Source organism: Pinus tabuliformis, chromosome 9, assembly GCF_031772625.1.
Source record: "Pinus tabuliformis cultivar Carrire ecotype Pingquan chromosome 9, CPIR1, whole genome shotgun sequence".
In the NCBI taxonomy this organism is placed as follows: Eukaryota; Viridiplantae; Streptophyta; class Pinopsida; order Pinales; family Pinaceae; genus Pinus; species Pinus tabuliformis.
The window spans coordinates 1,321,936,964-1,321,957,942 of record NC_142307.1 but is presented as its reverse complement, the minus strand read 5'-3'; the positions used below and the strand labels follow the sequence as shown (position 1 = coordinate 1,321,957,942).

At 39.5% G+C, this 20,979-nt stretch overlaps 1 protein-coding gene across 10 annotated transcripts in view; it reads left to right on the top strand.

Annotated features, from left to right (window-relative positions):
• LOC149153393 (uncharacterized) overlaps positions 1–20,979 on the top strand; it is a 420,894-nt gene that overhangs the window by 337,681 nt on the left and 62,234 nt on the right. For 9 of the 10 annotated variants that reach the window (XM_089438847.1, XM_089438842.1, XM_089438840.1 and 6 more), the window contains one exon: positions 188–338. In XM_089438847.1, coding sequence (XP_089294973.1) covers positions 188–338 — 151 coding nt within the window. Of the gene's footprint in view, positions 1–187; positions 339–11,134; positions 11,295–20,979 lie in introns of those variants that run through there. The other variant, XM_089438848.1, reaches the window with a different exon arrangement.

Sequence of the window (20,979 nt, the reverse complement as noted above, 5' to 3'; positions counted from 1 at the left end):
TTGTTGTGTTCTTGTGAATACTATTTTCCATTGCTACCATTTTTTTCATAGGATTTCTTAAACATTATTGATTGGTTTCCTCTCTCTTTTTCCTCCTGATTTTCATTATCGTATTATTGCTTGATTTCTTTTGTAGTTTATAATTTGTTTAGTTTCATATTGAATTTTTGTTTTTCAATGGTTGTAGGTATGTTGTTGCGAAAGATGCTGAGAACAATGTCATATTTGTTTCAAGGAATTATTTTTCTCTTGACAAGAAGAGGCACTCATTTCATGTTAGCTCATTAAAATGGATTTTAGGTGTTACTCCAGAGGATCTTGAAAATCTACAATGCAAGGTATCCATTATTTAATATGGTTTGTGCTCACCTACATTGCAAGGTATTCATTATTTAATATGGTTTGTACTCACCTAGATGAAAAACTTCAAACATTCACTTTCATCAATAGTACATCAGAATATTCCAACAAGATTCCAAAATCTGGCCTCAATCTATCCAAGTCAAAACCAGTCAACAAGGAGAGAGAAAAAATCAATTCTGGTCAAAGTCTGATCTGCAACAAAATGGCTGAATTTCGGCCTGTGAAAGACAGTCAAATGTCAGTCAATGAACCTCTGAAATCTTCTGTCAAAGTCACAGGTTTGACCTGCGGTCAACGGCCCAGAAACAAGTCAAAGTCTCAGTCAAATAGAGTCAACAGATCCCTGGAATATTTGGCCTCTAAAATAGTCAAAGGGCTTGGTCAAACAGACGCAACTCTTTCCAAGTCAACACTGGTCAAACAGAAGAAGATAGGCTGGTCAATGCAGAACAGATTCTCCTTTTGTCTCCTTCGCACACGTGGATGTCTTCTCTCTATTTCAGATAAATGTTTGTGATGAGACGAGTATCAAATGAAGTCCAACAAACCTTTATTTATATGTGATTTTGGAGGTGGTTTTTCAGTTTTCACACATGGGGCCTACTGGTCAAACATTAAAATTCATATTTTCTTCATCAATTTGTTAATGAAAATACCGTCTAGAGCTACCAAATTTTCAACACTCCCTCTTAGCTAAGGATGTACTTTTCATTCTCTCTCAAGATCAATCTCCCCAACCAATCCATAGGTCTCTCGTCTCACAACCCAAGGGAGAGATCACAAGTAAGTCTCTCTCTCTCTAACAAGGTCAATCTCCCCGACCAATCCATAGGTCTCACAACCACAGCCTAATGGACAGATCATCAGTCTCATCATAAGGAAAGATACATAGCATCCAACACATCCCAAAAGCCACAACCCCGCGACATCCATATTCCACGACATCCATATTCCAGGTCAGTGCCCTATTGACCAATGGGATCAATCAATGTGGCGAAACCAATCATATGCACATAGTACATCTCCCCAACCACAAACATGGTTTCTCTGTCCACGCCCTAAGGGAGGAATCCCTATCTCCATAAAATTCCAATACAAAGTTGAATTTCTTAACATGATAATTACTTGTGAATTTATTTAGTGTTCTTCTTTTGTTTTACCTTATTCATCAAACAATTACCATTCAAAACAATCAAAATAGAGATCATAGTGCATAAAAGACGAGACACCATAAATTAGACTCCAAGCCAAGGAAAAACCCACAAGGGGGAAAACCCAACAATCCTTCTGTAATATCCCCATTTAATTAATTTTGTTAAGAAGAATTTCCATTTTTGCAATTTTGGTAATTGGGAGATATCTTGGCATTAAAACTTAGGAAGAGTGGGCTGAGGAGACACCACTTGATTTTTTGCAAAGAGGGGGCCTCAAATATAAGGAAAAAGGAAAAATTAAAGTGTTGGTGGATGGTGGGGCCACCCAAAATGGGAAATTCGCACCCTTAGGCAACTTACATTTGTGGGATAGGAGGGAAGAGGAGGAATTCGAATTTGGTGGAGCCCACAAGGGAAAGGGCCCAACAAGCATAAATAGAAGGAGAGGACCTCATTTTGGGGCTTTTGACAATTTGACATCTAAACTAGAGTTCTCTTGCGTTGTTTAGCCAAGACTACCAACGCTATTTAACACACATAGTTTCCAAGCAGAAATTCCAACTCGTCCTTCGGTGAACCTTAAGTGTCACCCTAAGGGAGTCATAGGGAGATTATTGCAGGCATTGGAGAAGCAGATTTAAAGTGCATCCATTAGTAAGAGCGTGTTTCTCCAAGGACGCAGAGGCAGTTTCTGGAGCTGAGTTGGGGCAACGAATTGGAAGTTTGGAGGATTTTTTGCAGGGAAATCACCTATCGGGAGAGCAAAGATACTTGGCAAATTTCCAAGGCTGGAGCTGTGATATTTTGGGCTTGTGCAGGGGTTGACTGGGTATTTGCGCAGACATTAAGGGGGTGTGATTTGTGGAGAGTTGGGAGCTGGATTTCGCTTGGGTAGAGAGAGGAAATTTCACAGGATTAGGGGAAGGCATTTTGGAGGGGAAATTCGACATTATTGCAGCAGTTTGATCCTGTAGCATTCTTGGCAGCCTGTGGAGAGGAGCACGTAGTTTTGGGGGTCACTGGTGACTGGTGGATTCAGCCCAAAGCCTTTCTGGGTTTTTGTAGGATTATTGAGAGGAGCTTGGGGTTAATTTTGCAAAATTTTCTAAGCACTTTTGAGGTCATAATTATTGGTTCCATATAGTAGCCAACAACATAAATCATTGGAGGAGGGAACAGTTTAGTCTGGGACCATTTCCACCACTCGGGTCCGTGAGATATTTCTGGCTTTTTCTGGGTTTCTTGTGAGGAGGACGCTCACCCAGTTTCATCTCATTCCAGGCACTTTACAAACCGGTTTCCCCAGTTTCCTTCCAAGAGCAACTAACAGTTCTTCTTGGGGGATCTTTCCAACATTTGAGCATCATGTTCACACTTGGGCTATTTTGATAGCTTGCAGTAGCGAGCCTTGGTTCCCCCACTCTCATTTTTTGTACTCCGATTTACCCATATTAATATAATGGCTCAAAATTTTTGCTCATATTTCAACGTTTAATGTGTATGGTTGTGCATTTCCGAATTCTATAGCTGTAACTAGTTCTTGCCTCTGTTATCTATGATATTTTCCTGTTTGGAATATTAGAGTGGTATCAAAGCCTGATCTTGGCTAGTTGTGGGGTAGCCAGCAAGATCATGGAAGATTTGGGCATGTATGCATAGTGATGTGTTAAACCATAGACAACCCATGGCTCAAGGAAGATTCAATATGCAGGGATCTCGGGGTGGACTCTGCTGGAATGATGAGAGGTTGACCCAATTGAGGAAGGTGATGGACTAGATCCATCCTCATCCTTACAACAAAGACACTAGTGGTGCGTAGGTTGTTGGGGTGCAACCATCTGTTAAAATTCTATCGCTGCGACAACTAATTTATTTTACCTACTTATTTTCCAATAAGTTATTTACAAAAACCCTTCAATAAATATTAAAATAAATTCTGCTGCAGACATCACACCATAATACAGAAACAAATACATGCACAAGAATCAAACACATCAACACAGATATTTTCGGATAATTGTCCCCGAAAAAACCCAATGCGGGAAAACTGATGCAGTAGAGGAGGATTTTAATATTAAACAACTTTTCTGAGTACATTGTGTGCCAAACTGGCTCACCCGACTAAGATAAATTCTCTGGCGCCTCTCCTAGGCTTAGTGTCAGACCAGCTAGCCTCTGCGCAACTCCCATACCCTTTGCATCAGCACTTTGCCTCTCTGCATCACCCATGTAGGCCCTCCAATGACTGCGCAGTCCTGCTGCCTCTGCGTCTCCCTGAGTGGCTTTGCTTTTGCCTTTTTGACCTTTGCGCTGATCCTCTGGCACTGTCCCTGCCTCTCAGCTCCATACTCGCTACCTCTTGTTGCAATCTAGACCTCTAGTTCGAATTTTTTAGCAAACCTCGCTTTAGAAATTGAACTGACTGGTCTCCCTTAGTATATCTCCAACTGACCCTCAAGCCTTCTCTTATACTTTTCTTGTTGATGAATCAACGACTGAGATTAAGTCCCTAATCAACGGCTAATATTAAAATAGACTTGATCTTCGTCTCTTAGAAGCTTCTCATCCTTATCTTTATTAATACCCATTAATATTTTTATTTTCCTAAGTTTAGACTTAGGACCTCATTAAAAATATTAATTATTTTAATAACTTTTCATCCGGATGGAATTTTCCAAAATGATTTCTGGGTCTTGGAGATCTCATGCTCTTTAGTCTCTCCACCAATTTTCATGGCTAGAGCACATCCGATTCTACCCCAAATCAACACCATCTACACCATGTGGGGATAGTCAATAGAATCAGGGCACCAAATCTCCTCAAAAGGCGCAGACAAGACATAGACAGTTAGAGGGTAAGACCAAGGGGCGCTTTTGCTGGTGGAGACTTGGGTTTAGATATCAGGAGCCGAAGGAGGAGGTTGAGAATGAGGTTGAGGGCACGCAGGGTTGTGAGGATCACGTAGATATGTTGAAGAAAGTGTAACTAGGTTCGATCTTGATAAATGTTGCGAAAATCGCGATTTTTTGACTCAGTCAATATTATTGTGCGATTTTTACCAAGTTTTTTGTTTTCCAAAAAATCGTTGAAAAAATCGCGACCCTCCGGGACAACTCGTTTTATAAGCAAATTTATGAGTTTTATTTCTCATTTTTAGCAAACAGTGGATTTGTTTGAGAGCTGAGGAGAGGAAGGCATCTACTAGGGCAGAGGAGGAGAAAAACGGGAGATTTTAGCATCCCAAGCAAGAGAACTTTGTGTTTGGACCAAATTTCTTCGACAAACCGTGGTTTTCAGGTATAGGCTTCAAATTTGGCCATTTTGTTTTGGTTTTTTTTTTTGTTTTTGTTTGGGTTTCTATAACCCATTGATTATCAATGATTTTTGAGTGGATTTGATGGTGTTTTTTTTTCATTTTTGTTGCATAGAGTGGAGAGGGTTCATTTTGGTCAAAAATGCAAAAACTTGATTGTTAGATTTATTAGTTTAATTTTTTCTTGTGCTCTATTTTTTGCATCATTTTTTATTGGGTTTAAATGTGCATTTTTTCTATTATTGTTGGATTGAGTTGAGGTTTTTTTTTTGTTTGTAAAAAATTCAATGTGTTGTGTCATGTATGTAATTTTATTTTTTATTTTTTTTTAACTTGCAATTCTTATTGTGCCATAGGTTCAACTTCAAATTTCATCTTACATTAAAACTCAAGAGTTCAACCAAGTTACAAACATGCCAAGGAAATTGGACCATCTGTGGGAATTTGGTGAACCTGATGGAGGGTTTGATAGAATAAACTTGTCTTGCAAGTTGTGTGGGAAACATAGTTCAGGGGGGTTTATAGATTGAAGTATCACCTTGCACAAATCCATGGATATGATGTAGGGCATTGCACCAATACAAATGCGGAAATCATTCGAAGAGCCATGAGATCATTGGAAGAATTAGAGCAAGACAAAGTGACCAAAGCAGATTTGAAGAAGCAACTAGCAGGGAGTTTGTTAGGATGTGAATATGGAAGTGGCACTGGTTCTACTTCAGCATCAATGTCTACAACCAACCCTGTAGCTATCTCATCATTTTTTGTTCCTAGAACCACGTCCGGTTTACAACCATCTATCACTTCAATGCTTAAAAAAAGGAGAAAGAACAAGCTAACAAGTTGTTGGGCAAGTTTCTCCTTTGGAGTGATATTCCTTTCAGCGTTGCAAGGAATAATCTATTTTTCCAGCGTGTTGTTGACGCTATTGCAATTTTTGGCCCAGGGTACAAAATCCCTTCTTATGATGACTTTAGAGGTCGCATTCTTCAAGATGAAAAGGTTGACTGCACCAAAAGATTGGAGGAGTTTAGGGCATCATGGGAACAAACAGGATGCACTTTGATGTCAGATGGTTGGACTGACCAAAAGGGGAGAACCCTTATAAACTTCTTGGTTAATTGTTCCAAGGGGACAATGTTTATGAAATCTGTTAATGCATTTTCACATATCAAAGAAGCAAAATTATTATGTGATTTTTTGGATGTGTTTATTTTGGAGGTGGGTGCAGAACATGTTGTCCAAGTCATAACGGACAATGCTGCAAATTATGTTGTTGCTAGCAAGATGCTTATGGAGAGGCATCCTACTTTATTTTAGACACCTTGTGCTGCACATTGTATTGATTTGATGTTGGAGGACATAGGAATTTTTTTTTTTGTCAAAGATATTGTTGACTCATAAAAAAGCATTACAAAATTTATATATAATCATGCATCTATGCTTAGCTTGATGAGAAAATTCACCAACAACAAGGAGTTGGTGCGCCTTGCCATTACATGGTTTGCCACTAGTTTCATATCTCTTCAATCCCTCTTGAATTCTATGTGGGATGTGAAGAGAATGTTTCTTTCAGATGAGTGGTGTGCTTTAACAATTAGCCGCAAACCAGAGGGAGAGGCCATATGCAGATTAGTTTCATACCAGGAAAACTTCTGGGCGGGAGTGCAGGAGGTGTGCACCGTTACTGAACATTTGGTAAAGGTTCTTCGATTAGTTGATGGTGAGAAGCACGCAATGGGCTATTTGTATGAGGCCATGGACAGGGCCAAAGAATCCCACTATGATGATAAGGGAGATGAGGGGTTTCAGAAACAACTCCTCCTATGGGAAGTGATTGATGAACGATGGAACAACACACTACATCATCCCATTCATGCTGCAGGGATCTACCTTAACTCCACATTTTCTTACCCATGTGGGTTTTTATTTGATGCTGAGATCAGGGATGGGTTCTTAAACTGTGATCAGAGGATGATGCGATATCCAGAACAACATGCAGAAATCTCCAAAGAAATGGAGATATACAGGATGGCAGGTGGCACATTTAGCTTTGAGATGGTTGTGGTTGATAAGAAGACTCAAATGGCAGGTATTTTTTAGTTTGTTTCAAATTTCATTGTCTCTTCAAGTTCATAACTTCATACTTTGCTTCAACTTTCAAATTTCATTTTTTTTTCTATATTTATCTTATTTGTAATTTTGTTGTAGATGCATGGTGGACTGGCTATGGTGCCAGAGTACCCCATCTGCGAAAGCTTGCCCTTCGAATCTTCAGCCAAACATGTAGCTCCTCAGGATGCGAGCGCAACTGGAGTGTATTTGAAAAAATACACAACAAAAAGCGCAACATGTTAAACTTAAAACTTAAAATATTCCAAATTTCCAATTAATTTTTTGAATTCATTAAATAATATTTTTTTATAATTATTATTTTATGATCTTTGTACAGGTTGGAGTCCCAGCGACTTAATGACATGGTCTATGTCTACTACAATCTTCGATTGTGGGTGAGTTAACTTGAGAGGATACCTGATATGGAGGCCATCTCATTGGATGGGATTGACACCACTGCTGCATGGAGGGTTGAGGTCGAGAGGCCTCTCATGGAGTCTGCCGATGACTGGTTAGAGCAGGAGGTAGTGGAAGGCGTAGAGGGGGAGGAGGAGGAGGAGGAGGAGGAGCAACAGGAGGAGGAGGTGACACCACCTACCCAGGCTACCCCTGCCACCAGTGGAGGACGTGGTCTACTTCCTATAGCTCCTAGTTCTTAAGCTTCTAGAGCACCGCAGAGTCCACTACCAACTCCATTGGCATCTACATCTAGAGGGAAAGGAAAAACTATTGCATTTTCTCGCAAGAGGGGCAAAGGAAATCAGTAGTATTAATTATTTGGTTCATTTCATTGTATATGACATTATGACTCATGATATGAGATACATTATTATATTTTTTGTTGATATTTTGAGGCTGAGTTGGGACTCAAGAGTCAGGACTTACTATTCAGGACATGATTCACTATTATGTGTGATGTAGCACTAGAAATGATATTACACATCTTATATATTATTTCTTTTATCATATTTATGTGTCAATGTATTTATTTTATGTTGTAGATGCTTTAGATATTAAAAAATTTGAAAAAAATTGAATATTTTTGTATTTTCCGATTTTTTCCTGATTTTTATGATTTTTTCCGATTTTTTCCCCTCGCCGATTTAATCCCATTCGCGATTTTTGCAACATGACATTTGTGTTTATTCAAGAAAAGAGAAATTATTTTTATATTATTTGTCAATGAGTTTCTTGCTCATTGAAGTAGGTCAAACACATGTTTAAGTGCTTCTAGGAAGTCAAAGTGTCAATGTATTTATGTAAGACCCTTAGAGGGCATGTTACACTATGTAGAATATTGGATAAGGTCAAAGGAATACCTCCAAGCCAAGTACAAGTCCTCTCCACGCGACAATGTCCTTCAAAAGAGGCTAAACAATGAAAATTGATGAAGAAATTGTATGTCGGCCTACAATGAGCAAGTTGGCCTAAAGGAGGGACAATGCTCTATAAATAGAGGCTTTCCACTCCCTCAAAAGATAACGAAATTCACCTCTGAAATCTGCGAAGTAAAGGAACGAGTAAAGGGTGATCAAGTGACAAGAAAGGGAGCCTCTAGTGCAGCGTACAAGGTGAAGTCTAGGCCGAAGATAAGAAGACTGCTTTCTAGGGTAGAAAACAGTCACACGTGCGAGAAACAAAGCCTCTTCCTGCGATCATTATAGCACTACCATCACAGTCACATAACTTCGTTGGTTGGGCAATCTAAGTAGGACTATAAGGCCCCTCACTCAAGCGAAGAAGGAACACTCTCAAGCGAAGAAGGAAGAGGTCAATATCACAAGAAAAACAGTCACATGTGCAAAGGTAAAGAGGCTCTCTGCTGTCATAACAACCCTCCCATTACAGTAATACAAGTTCGTTGGTTGGTGAAGAGAAGAAAGGGATCATCATAAGAAAAGGGTCTCATCAAAGGTACCTCTTCTAGAGCAAGTGCAACAAGGTTTACCAACAGTTGAAAGAAGAACGAAGTGTCGGAAGGAGGACAAAGTGCTAAGGAACGAAGTGCCGGAATAAGGAAGTGTCGAGGAACAAAGTGCAAAAAGAAGAAAGGACTTGACTTATGCTTGGAGGATATTCTTGTCAGGGGTCTAGGGTTTGGCATTGATCAATAAGAAGGTTCAATAAGGGAAACTTACCGAAGGGTTTTCCTCTCTAAGAGAGAGAAGTTTTGGCCTTGGCAGAGAGCCAACATCCGTGTTCTTGTCTTTATGGTTTTGGTAGCAGTTTGATGAAACACACACACTAATAAGAAGAAGAAGAAGATCAAGCTAAGATAATTGTATAAGCGCTTCACAAATTGTTATCAAAGCAAGAGGAATCCTAATACACATTGTTGTCACACAAAGTGTCTAGGCACCGCGACAACGCTCAGAGTAAGCATTGTCACTCTTATCCTTACTCCGTTTAGACTTCTCCTAGACAAGTTAAGGGGGTTAGTCCCTAAGGTGAATGAATGAGGATAGCCTGTGGAACACAGGCTCTAGGAGACTTAAAGATGAACAAATTGATGAATGTAAATGAGTCCTGGTTAACCGAAATGTATAGATCTAATAAAATAAGACACAACCACAGAATAAAATGATTTTAGACTAGTGCCTTTATATTCAATTAACCATAAAATAGATAAAAACTAGTTATCCAAAGCAAAAACTGTGATGAAAGTGACGATCATGAACGATTAAATGCAAATGCTCAAAACTTTATCATGCAATATATTCTAGCAATTAAATACCGTGAAGAATTATGAAAATTAACTACTAAGCAATGACCCTCGATTTAAAATGATTTTCTTCAATAACCCAGATCTAGAATTTATCTTTCTCCTATAGTCAATCTTTAGATATGATTCTAAAACATTAATTGCACTTGACAATAGAGAAATCACCACCACAAATTTAAAATTTCACTTAACACACAAAAGGACACCAAGGAACTTTATATTAGAATTTAATTATCCCATAGGTAAATTTTTAATGTGCTAAAGCTTATGAAGCAAAGTTTAATGTGGCAAATGTTAATTTTTTTTTTTTTAATGTGACCAAAAATAAAAATCAAAAGTACTTAATTAAATTTAAATTTTAATGGGCCGTAGGCCACATAAAAATTATTTTTTTTTAAATATGAGAGCACAAATTCTCCTTTTGATTTAATTTCTTAGTAATCTGAGAGTCACACAAATGAATTTTTTTTAAAGTTTTTTAGATTTTTAAATGTTTTAAGCAAAATCAAAATAAAATAAAAGAAATGAAATCCAATCACTAATGATGATGTAAATAATGCACAACTCGTCACGTCGCTGCGAGAAAGAGCGCTAACCTGGGATATGAAATACTCTGTGACTAACCCGACTGCTTCATTGGATGAAATTAAGAAAGCATTGGTATCAGAATTCAAGAAGCCGAAATCAAAATCACAGTGCATCATAGAGCTAAAAGAAATCAAATAGACAACCACTGAATCTGTGTGGGAGTTGGATCAACGATTCAAGGTGTTGATGGGTCAAGTAAGCTTTGATATACCCCCACAACAACATAAAGAGTGGTTCATAGCCGCACTACTGCCACATATTAGGTTACCTTTGACACAAAAAAATATCGCGACTCAAGCTGAAGCATTGGAGATTGCGATGAAGCTAGAAGCTTCGCCAATTGGGGATACTCATGCAGGAGTACAACAAATACAGAGTCAGCTAGCTAATTTGACCTTGGAATTGCAGGACCTCAAGAAAGGTAAAGAGACCAGATCAGAAGTATGGTGTACAAAATGAAAAGCAGAGGGTCATTATAAGGATCAATGCCTCGTGTTTAGAGATTATATTGCAAGTGGATCACCTAATCCAGTAAACCCAGGTCTGTGGTGCGATATTTGTAGAATGAGAGGCCAACATCGCTGTGAAGATTGCTACTTGTTATAGAAGTATGTACAGACCCTAAAGCAGTTGTTTTGTAACTTATGTAGATCAGTAGGGAGTTTCCTTTCCTCTAGCCTATTAAGATCACATAAATTATTTTTCTTGATCAATAACTTGTGCTTTCAAGGGTTTTATTTGCTACCTAGAACATGGTTTTAACTAGACAAGTATAGAGTTCTACTTGCATGTCTTGATCTAGTTCTTGTACATTAATTGTAGATTATCATTTTGACTCTTTCATGTCATCTTTCCACTCATTTTGGATTTGTTTTGCAGCCCCTTTTGAGCAGATTTGAGACGAAAATTCAAGGAGGTTGTGAGTATTTGAGGCATCATTTCTCGAAAGGCCGAGTTCTACTTTGAGGGCAGCATCCTTCTCTCACTAGGCTGTGGGCTAGAGGAGGCTTAGCCTCTCTCCTTAGCACTGAATACAACTCTCTTTGTGGCTGATTTGATTGTTGCAAATTTGTTTATTGTATTTTCATATTTTGTCAAAGACTCTCCTGTAGTTGTTACTTGACGTGATCTAGCCCTTGGAAGTGGCATGTTGTAAAAGACTCATTTGGTTTCCTTGGGAAGTCTTCTCAAAAGGCTTTTGTTTTCTCTATTTGTAACCAATCTCTAACAAACAAACAAAAAAAAAATCTTGTGAGGGAGCTTGGGATTTTTCCCATGGTATCCTTTCTCCCCATTTAGAGGGAGGATCATTGCTTGTGGGTGGACTAATCTCTTAGTTTAGTTACTCCAATTTTCTTTGTTAATCTCATTGCTAAGCTCATTCGTGCGTGATTAGTTTCTTAACATAACACTCACATCCATTCTCATTTTAGCATACATTTGAGATTGGTTTATGTTTGCCATTTCCATTTCTTGAATACTTGTATCAGGCAATCTACTACAACACATGCAATTTTTCTTTTGATGCAAGTATTTTATATTTATTGGGCAAGCTTAAACTAGTTTAATTTATCCATCTACTTTGGTTTCACAAGTCTCTTGAGCACATTGCTTTATCATTGTCAATTTATATTATGTGGCATTATCATTATTGTTAGGTCTTTCTCGTGTCACTCCATTGAAGCAATTTGGCATTGATTTCATTTACTTGCAAAGCAACATATTTGGAACTTGTGGAGCTACATTGAGCTAATTGTTTCACTTTCTCTTTCCATTGAAAGATATTGGTATTGTTTATTTGAGCATTGTCTTTTATTTTGAGCACTAATATCAATACTTTCTTAGAAGCAATAGCACTCACTCATGCATTTCATCTAGGAATTTTAGTATAGGAAGGCTTCCAAGCCAGGCCCCAAGCCTCACTAAAATTAACCTCCAAGCATAAGTTTGGTTGATAGAAAGTATAGGGAAAAAGAATTTCTTGGAAATTTCTTCCATCTGTGATCCAAAAATGGATCTTGGATAAACCTCTAAGTCTAAAAGACTTCATATAAGAGGTAAAAGGTGCCAAATGGCACAAATCCTTTGTAAATTAGAGGAAAATGAAAATCGCAGGCTGCTCTCAGAAATAGTCTCATTGCAGAGATCTCCTCATTCTGAATCCAACGCAACTTGAATGGGCGAAAACGGACTTCAGATGAAGGAGTTATCATAAAAAGAAGTTCCCTTTTTTTTCTTTGGGAAAGAGGCAAAACCATAGAGAAAACAATGAAAATCACACCTATCGGAGGTCAAAGGAACCATGAACAGGAGCCGCCGGATCTGACCGATCAACGGTCTAGATCCGATCGGCATATCGCATCGGCGATGATAGGCGGAGGCAATCGGAGGCATACATGCGATGGGACCGGGCTGATGCGATACCGCGATCGCCGATATCGGTGGATCGCAATCGGCATTGGCATAGACCATTCAATATGGGAAAGACCTCGGGCTTATGCGATATGCGATTGTGACAAGTCGCATCGCAATATCTCGTCGGGGCTACACAAAGGAGCGGGGCCGATATCACTATGGCTTGCGACAGCCAGACCCGATAGGGTTATAGGCGGTAATTGATATATTTTGAAGTCCGTCAAAAGACAGTTTTATGTGCATTTTCGTGTATTTCGTTTAATAAATGAAAAGCGAGGGGGAAGCACCGATCCGATGAAACCGGACCCGAAAGGGTTTCGAAATGCTATTGAATGACATTTCAAATCCACCCAAGGCCATATTTGCGGGATTTTAGTGTTTTAATGTATTTTTGAAATACAAAGGGAAACCTTGGAACCGGGCCAAAGCGACTTGCGATAGCGGTTATGGGCGGACCTGATAGGAGTTTAGGGCAGAATCCATAGGGATTGAAGTTCGATAAATAGTGTTCTCTATGGATTTTCCCGTGTTTTATAGCGTTCTCTGTGGAAACAGAGAACGACTGTTTCTAAAGGATTTCAAGCACCGATGCCGTTACAGAATAGGTGGCATTCATCCCTGAGGGCGTTTAGCAATGATTGCTAACGCTCAGAGAAGGGATTTGAGCGAACTGTGGCTGGAAGACAGGGAGCCCGAGAGGGAAGATGAACCAACAGCGCCGATTTGGCTTAAAAAGCCACCGAATGACAGAGACAGGTTGGTTGATGGCTGCTGACTTGTTTGTTGGTTGTTGAGGTTGTTGTTGGGGTTTCTGTTGCTGAAAGCGAAGCCAAAGTAGGAGGCTGAGGCAAAGGAGGCAACGCAGAAGTAAAAACGCAGCCAAGGGAGTCACTTGGAGTTCAAGTGGAAAGCCCAGAGAGCTGTAAGCAGAGAGAGAGCAGGTTGAGCGAACAACGAGCAAGAGCTGAGCATGCAGAGAGTATTTGGCGTCACTCGGAGGTCGAGTGAAAAGCCAGAGAGCTCAATTGACAACAACGTATTGTCGCTAAAGGTTGTTGGAGTTGCTTGGAGGTCGAGTGACTCACAGAGACACGTAGAGGCCGAGAGAAAGAGCTCAGAGAAGCCAGAGCAGAGAGCCACGAGCCACAGCCAGAGCCGAAGAGCTAGAGCGAGAGCCGAGAGACAAAACCGGAGCCAGAGCCAAAGAGCCAGAGTCAGAGCCAAGAGCTAGAGCCAGAGTTAGAGCCGAGAGCCAGAGTCAGAGCCGAGAGCCAGAGCCAGAGCCAAGAGCCAGAGCCAGGGCTAGAGCCAGAAAGCCAAGAGCTTCAGTGCCAAGGATGAGATGGTAAAGTAAGCCCATCATGTTCTGTGCAAACCGATCGAGTTGAGTCAAAGACTTGTAAAAGAATTGCTGCCATAATCCCAGAGGGCCTAGTCAAGTTGACTAGAGTTCACAGAGACGTAGCCCAAGAGTTGTGGGTGAACTCCTAATTAAATTGCTGTTTCTGTGTGACTATTTATTGCTTCCCTATTTTCTGTTACATGTATTTATACATCAGTTTCAGCACATTAATTTACAACACATAATCAGTTAAAAACAAATACCAGCATACACCTATATTTTCAAACATTTTTAATTCTGCATTGGTTAATCATGAAGACTTGGGAATATTTAAAGCTTTGGAAGTGGGAGAGGTTCTTGTAAGTTAAACAAGAAGCCTAAAAGCCCCATTTTCAGATCAATGTGGTACGAAGTAAGGTAAAAGCGTGTGACCCTATAGTTATGAAAGTGGCTTGTTCCCTTGTAGGAACGAAGGCACACGTTGGCTCGTAAGACTCAGGGGACGTTAATGACACTTTCGTGCCCTCGCCCCCTCTTTCTTACAGTCACCCCAATTTTTACCCTTTGGTAAGAGCTCAAGAGGAGGACTTTTCATTTAGATTAGACATTTTAGATTAAAAATAACCAAGACTAATTGCATTCAAATCTAGTATAGGTGTATCTCATGCTAATACATCTTATGATTTAACTTGCAATTGTCCATTTTACTTGTCATTATTGAATATTTTATGTTGGCAAGCATTGTTTCATTTTCCTTTTGCAAGTAGAACACTAATTGATTTTCCTTTTTCAAGATATCTATATATGTTTTGATTTAGGAATTGATTATATTTTAAAAGTATTTTATATCTTGTATTGATTATCGTGCTAACATCTTTGTCTCCATTTCAGGATTGTTTTGCTTTCATTTTTGAAGCATTCTACTTTTGTTTTGAGCAAATATATCTTTCATTCCTGTTGAGAAATTTATCTTGAGGCACTGATTTTATGGTTTTAATATTTTAATGATTTTTATTGCTCATATCATATTTTGTACATAATTCTTAAAAGTAATCCACTTTCACTTTAACATCTCTCCTAGAACCTCACATTTCTTTTATCTTAGTTTTCCATATTAGGGACCACCCCCCATAGCTAACCTAGGAGATAGCTTAAACAGAGAGAGGGGATTTAGTGTGACAACCCCTTCTCTTAGTTCCTTGCCACCAACCACACCTTGTGGGGTTGAAGGCTTTTCTCACTGACTTGTAGGTAGGTGTAGGCGGCAAGGTCAACAACACTAACAAGATAGTGTGGTTCATTCTACAGAGTATGTTGCAGTGGTGAACGCCATATGGGCTAGTGTCGTCGGTGAGAAGATACTTCCTAATGTTGGAAGTACCTCCCTCGCTAAGAGGGAGTGTTGAGATTGGTAGCTTGGGAGGTACTCCAAACCCTAGGCTACAGGGTTGTGGAGGAATTGGCACCACAAAGTCACTTGTGGGCTAAGAACCCAAGGGTGTGGGCTTTGCACCCAAGCTTGTGGGTGTGAAACCATGTATGGATTTGGACACTTGGCACTTGGAGATTGTAGGGCACCCTTAAAGGAACAAGGGGCCACTTGTAGCACCAAGAGAGGCCTTGTGGATTGAGAGAAAATAATTTTTATGTGATTATGTGGGTGAATTTGTCTTAAGCTCAAATCGGCATTAGCACAAGTGACCCTTCTTGATGGGCTAGACGTCACCTTAAGAGAAGATATAAATAGGAATGAGGAGAGACCTCATTCCTCACATCCTAAGTGCAACACGTCAAGGATCTCTCTCTGATTTGGCCGCAGATGTGAAGGACCCCAAGGAAGGAGGAAAAGGGCATTGGTTTGTGTTTTTCCTAGACTGTTTGGAGGGTCAAGTTCTATTGGCAGCAGGCTGAGGCTATAGAAGAGAGATTTGGGCGAATCTTGTGCATAATTATGCTGTGTTTCTTCATATGATTAGGCCACAGGTATTCTGTGATATTGCAGGTGGAAAGGTGCTCATTTGAGGAGGGTCCAGAGGCCTAGAGAGTCTCCAAACTCTAGGTTGCATTCATAGAAGTGACAATGCAGATGTTTTGAGGAGAACGTGGGGCTTAAGGAAGGGTTTGCAACAGTGTTTTAGGGCTGATGCGTGCCCTAACCAGGTCTGTTAGAACTCTGAGAAGTTGCACAAGTGCCAAGGTAACTGTCAATTCAGGCATACCAAGCTCGGGGTGCTTGCTTCAAACCAGATAATGCTTTCTTCAATCTGCAAACGTGAGTCTTCCTATCCTATACTTCAAATCCATGAGACTACTCAACACATACTTCTTCCTTGTACTTTTCAATGCTTCCATTTGCTTCATGCTTTATTTTATATAGCCATTTTGAAGTTGCATCAAGTTTTCCTTGAGGTCTCGGAACAACATCCCATGCATCATTCTTCATAATCGATTCTTCGGCCATAGCATCCTTCCAAACCGGTTCTTTCACAATTACTCCATTATGATTAGGATTATCATCGATCTGTTGATTTTTGTAGCATCAGACAGGTGTTCTAGTCTCGAATTTGGTCAGAGAGGCTTAGAAACATAAGAGCTCCAAAACCCAGGAAACGTTTCAGGAGAAAACACCTAGAAATGGCTCAATTAAGTTAATTAATCAATTATTAAATATTTCCTAAGTCTAACTTAGGAAAAATGATTAATTAACAAGAATTAATTGAGAAATGTGAGATTTCTCTAGAAACTCTCATGGATCAACTCAGAGATGATCTTAGCCATTTATGAGGATTTAATCATGGTCGTTGGTGACCCAACGAGAGATTATAAGAGGAAGTTAATGGGGTTGGAGCTAGACACACGAGTGAGAAGCCAATAGTGCGAGTTCCTTGGCAGATCAAGCTATCTAGCTTCATAGGTCAAGCAGAGGAAGAGAGCTCAAGCTAGAAGTGACGCAGAGGGGCAGGGACAGTAATTCTAGAGGAGAGGAGGCCGAGTTATTTCTCCAGGACGCTACACAGTAGCCTCAAGAAGGCAGTTCGATTTGGCTGAGCAAGAGGAGGATTCAGTTGCTAGAGGTCGGAATAATTTTCCACAGTGCCGAAGAATTCTTTCCAAAGAAGTAGCAGTCAGTCAGAGGCAGATTCGTTGCAGATCCAAGTAGAGCGCGTGAGTGACTGTGCAAGGCTTGTGCAAAAGTTGCACTAAGGGGTCTGAATTAGCCAGTTCAAGTGGCTAGCCTGAGCCAAGATTTCTTGTCAAGTGTTAATTTTTTCTTAGGGCTAAATTGTTCTTTGCTTTAATAATTGCATTTCATTATTTCCATATTTAAAGTCACCCCATAGCATCATATCATTATTTAGATTTACATCATTATTTAGCAACATATGCAACTATGTAGAAAGAACAATATCATCATCAATGCAGCGGAACATAAATGAACAATAGAAGAAAAACATTCACACATAGAAACACCAGGATTGGTCGGAAACCAGGGAAAAACCCACTATGGGGAAAACTCTTTCAAATTCTTCTTCTTATTAGATTGTCATTGAATGATTTAGCAAAAGAGAGTACAATGATCCATATCTTTCGTCATAAACCTATCTAGCGAAATCAACTAGACAATATCCTTTAGATGAATCCAAAAATGCCAATAATCCAAAACCTTGATTCAGAAACCTGAGATTAATTGTTACTAACTCAGGTCAACTGCTGAACTCTGTGGTCAATTGACGAAAACATTGGTCAATTGAAAAACCAAACTTTAGGTTCCAATCGCAAGGAAGATGTTTCATGTATGCGTCTGAAAGGCTTCGGTCGAAATTTCTCCATGACATGCCTACGACTGAGACCCAAAACCCTAAAAACAGAGATGTGAGCTTCAGACCCTTCAATTTCGGCCCTGTGCCAACCAATCTCTGCGAACATGCCTCAGACCTGTGTGAGCCAAACCAAAAAAGAGAATAAAAGAACGTCTCATGATCATGTCCAAATGTATTTATAGCCTTCCAAGGGTGTCCAATTTGTTTTAGGGCCGATCTGATCAAGGATGCACATGTGGGATTTAATTCAAAAATACGCTTTCCCTTGTCCGAATTGAGCACTTCAATAGTCAAAATTGGTTCTCTCGAAAAGAGAAATCCCATCCCATGGTTGGAATTTGTCACTGAGTTGCCAAATTAACATGGAGGAGGGTAAATTTCCTTGAGTTGATTTTGCCAATATTTCTCTCAGATTGGATTGCCAGTTTGGGCATCCCTAGCTTGTACTTATAAATTCACTGTTGCATAATAATAAAACCCTCATCTGCTGCACTGGTTTTCCGACATAGGGTTTTTCTGGGGACAATTGTCCAAAAAGAACTTTGTCATATTTTTTGTGTGTGTGCTAGCATTTTCTTAGTGTCTAGTTTATTTCCGCAACGTTTTTATTTGTGAAGAATTGCAGTGTGATTAATTTGTTTTCTTATTGTAACAAAGTAAACTGCATAATTTATCAATTCCAATAATTAATTCCAGGCACTGCAAGTTAAGGAAAATTTCACATGGTATCCGAGCAAGTTTGACAAATCAATGGCTCAGAGACGAAAAGGGAGAAATTCTTAGTTTAGAGGGAGCAGCAGAATAATTTCTCTAGATTTTCGCAGAGCCAGCCAGGTAGTTCGAACTACAGGGTAGAGGGTTTGATTTTCCAGTGCAGGTGGTAGGAAAAATTTGCAGAGCTCAGTAGTAATTCCAGCAGGCAGTGGTGAAGTCGGGAAGCAATTCTGGTGAAGCAGATCAATATTTCTGCAAGGCAATTCTAGGTGCAAATTTTTTTGTAGTAGTTTTGCAATTACAAAATTAGTTCCCGGTGGAAGAGAAATTGCAACACACTGAGGGATTTTTCTCAGAGGATTTCCAGTTTCAATCTTGAAGGAAATCCAAAATTTCTAGTTGCAGTGGCAGAACAAGCTAGCAAGATTGCACATTCCAGAAAGGAGTGCGAATTGCAGAGCAGGTAGCCGAGCAAGAGAGGAGCAGATTCCTATTTATTTTCCCATTCGTGAGTTTTGCAGTAATGGCCTTAGGAGGACTTCATGATCAGGACAAGTTAGAAGGTGCATCCAACTATGTTATTTGGAAAGCCAAAATGTCTTTCTTGCTAGATGAGCATGGTCTAAATACATATGCAGAGAGATTTGTAGCTGTACCTACAGACCCGCAATAGATAGAGAATTACAGAAAGGAGATGGCCAAGGCGAAGTGGTTGATTCCCAATGATGTTCGAGATCAGATAGTATCACACTTAGCGGCCAAGAATACGACCAACGAAATATGGGATGCTATTGCCATGCTCTATCAAAATCCTTTTGAGAACCAGAAGATGTCTCTGCAAGAAAAGTTGAGGACCACCAAGATGTAGAAGGGTGAAGGAGTTACTGCCTATGTCACTAGAATTCAGAATGTTCGAGATGAGCTTGCAGCAGTTGGAGCATTTTCTCAGTTTCCATTTTATTTCCACAACATTTTTATTTGTGAAGAATTGCAGTGTCATTAATTCGTTATTTTGTCGTAACAATATAAACTGCATAATTTATTAGTTAGAAGAATTAATTCAATTTGTTGCAATTTAAGGGAAATTTCACATAGTCTTTATCCTGCGAGAGGGGAATGGTTCCCTTGACTTCCTTTTACTTCAGTACCATTGATCACTTTGATAATTAGTGTTGTGGACCATTGCTAGAAGAGGTTTTCCATTGACTCTATAGAGTCCTTCAACTCTAGATCCCAATGTAAAAGCATCTCTCATTTGGGATTCCTTCAGCCAGGAGAGGACCTTTCCATTGATGAAGGCTACTCTCATTCCTTTGTCTTCCAAGGCAGAAATAGATATCAGGTTCTTCTTTAGTTTCGGAACATACATTACTTCATGAAGAATAACAGATTCTCCATAGTCTAAATCAAATTTGACAATACCAAAGCCCTTCATTGGATATGTAGTGTTGTCCCCAAGAATAATCTTCAAACTTGTCTCCCTCTCAACTAGATTTGAGAGGACTTCCTTATACCCGGAGAGGTGTCTAGAAGCCCCACTATCTACCAGCTAGCTATTATACGAATCCGGAGGAGAAGAACTAGAAAGGACTGAAATAAAAATGTATTCAGATTGACTAGTAGCTACGTTACTTTCATACCTAGAGTTTCTTGACTTCTTTTGAGGATGAGGACTTTCTTCACAATTATCTGGAGCATCTCTTCTCCTTCTATCATACCTTCTTCTTCTGTCATCTCCTCTTCTTCTATCATCATTACTTCTCCTATCATTGTATCTATTGATGTTGTAGCTTCAGTCGAATCTTAGAGCATCTCTATTTCTCGTATAGTCTCGGGCATAGAGACCATGGTTGTCACAATTGTAGCAATCAATATCCCTTAATCTTCTATTAGATTCCTTCGACTCGAGAGAAGGCTTGTTTGAACCAGATGGTCTTCCTTTTCCCTTTTTCTTCTTGTCTTGAGTAACAAATGCAGCAGGCTCTCCTTCTTCATGCTTTTGAATTCTCCCTCTTGAAATCATCTTGGATTCTTCTTGAGTGCATTTTCCAACTAGTTCATCAAATGACGGGAAACTATTGTTATTGCTTATGGTGGTAATGAAAGTTTCCCAAATAGGAGGGAGACCTCTAAGGGTTACCAACACCAACTCCCTATCAGGTACAATTTCCCCAACTCTCTGCAATTGATCTCTAAGACGAGATATCCTCATGATATAGGATTGCACAGATTCTCCTTTATTCATTTTCATATCTTTGAGTTGATCTTTCAAGGAGATGATTTCACTCAAATTGTTGACCTCATACATGTTGGCTAGCTTATCATACATATCCTTAGATTTCTTCAAATTTCCAACATAGACAAGTAAATGATCTTGCAAACCATCAACAATAATTTTCTTTGCTTTTAACTCACCTTTCTTGTACTTGTTC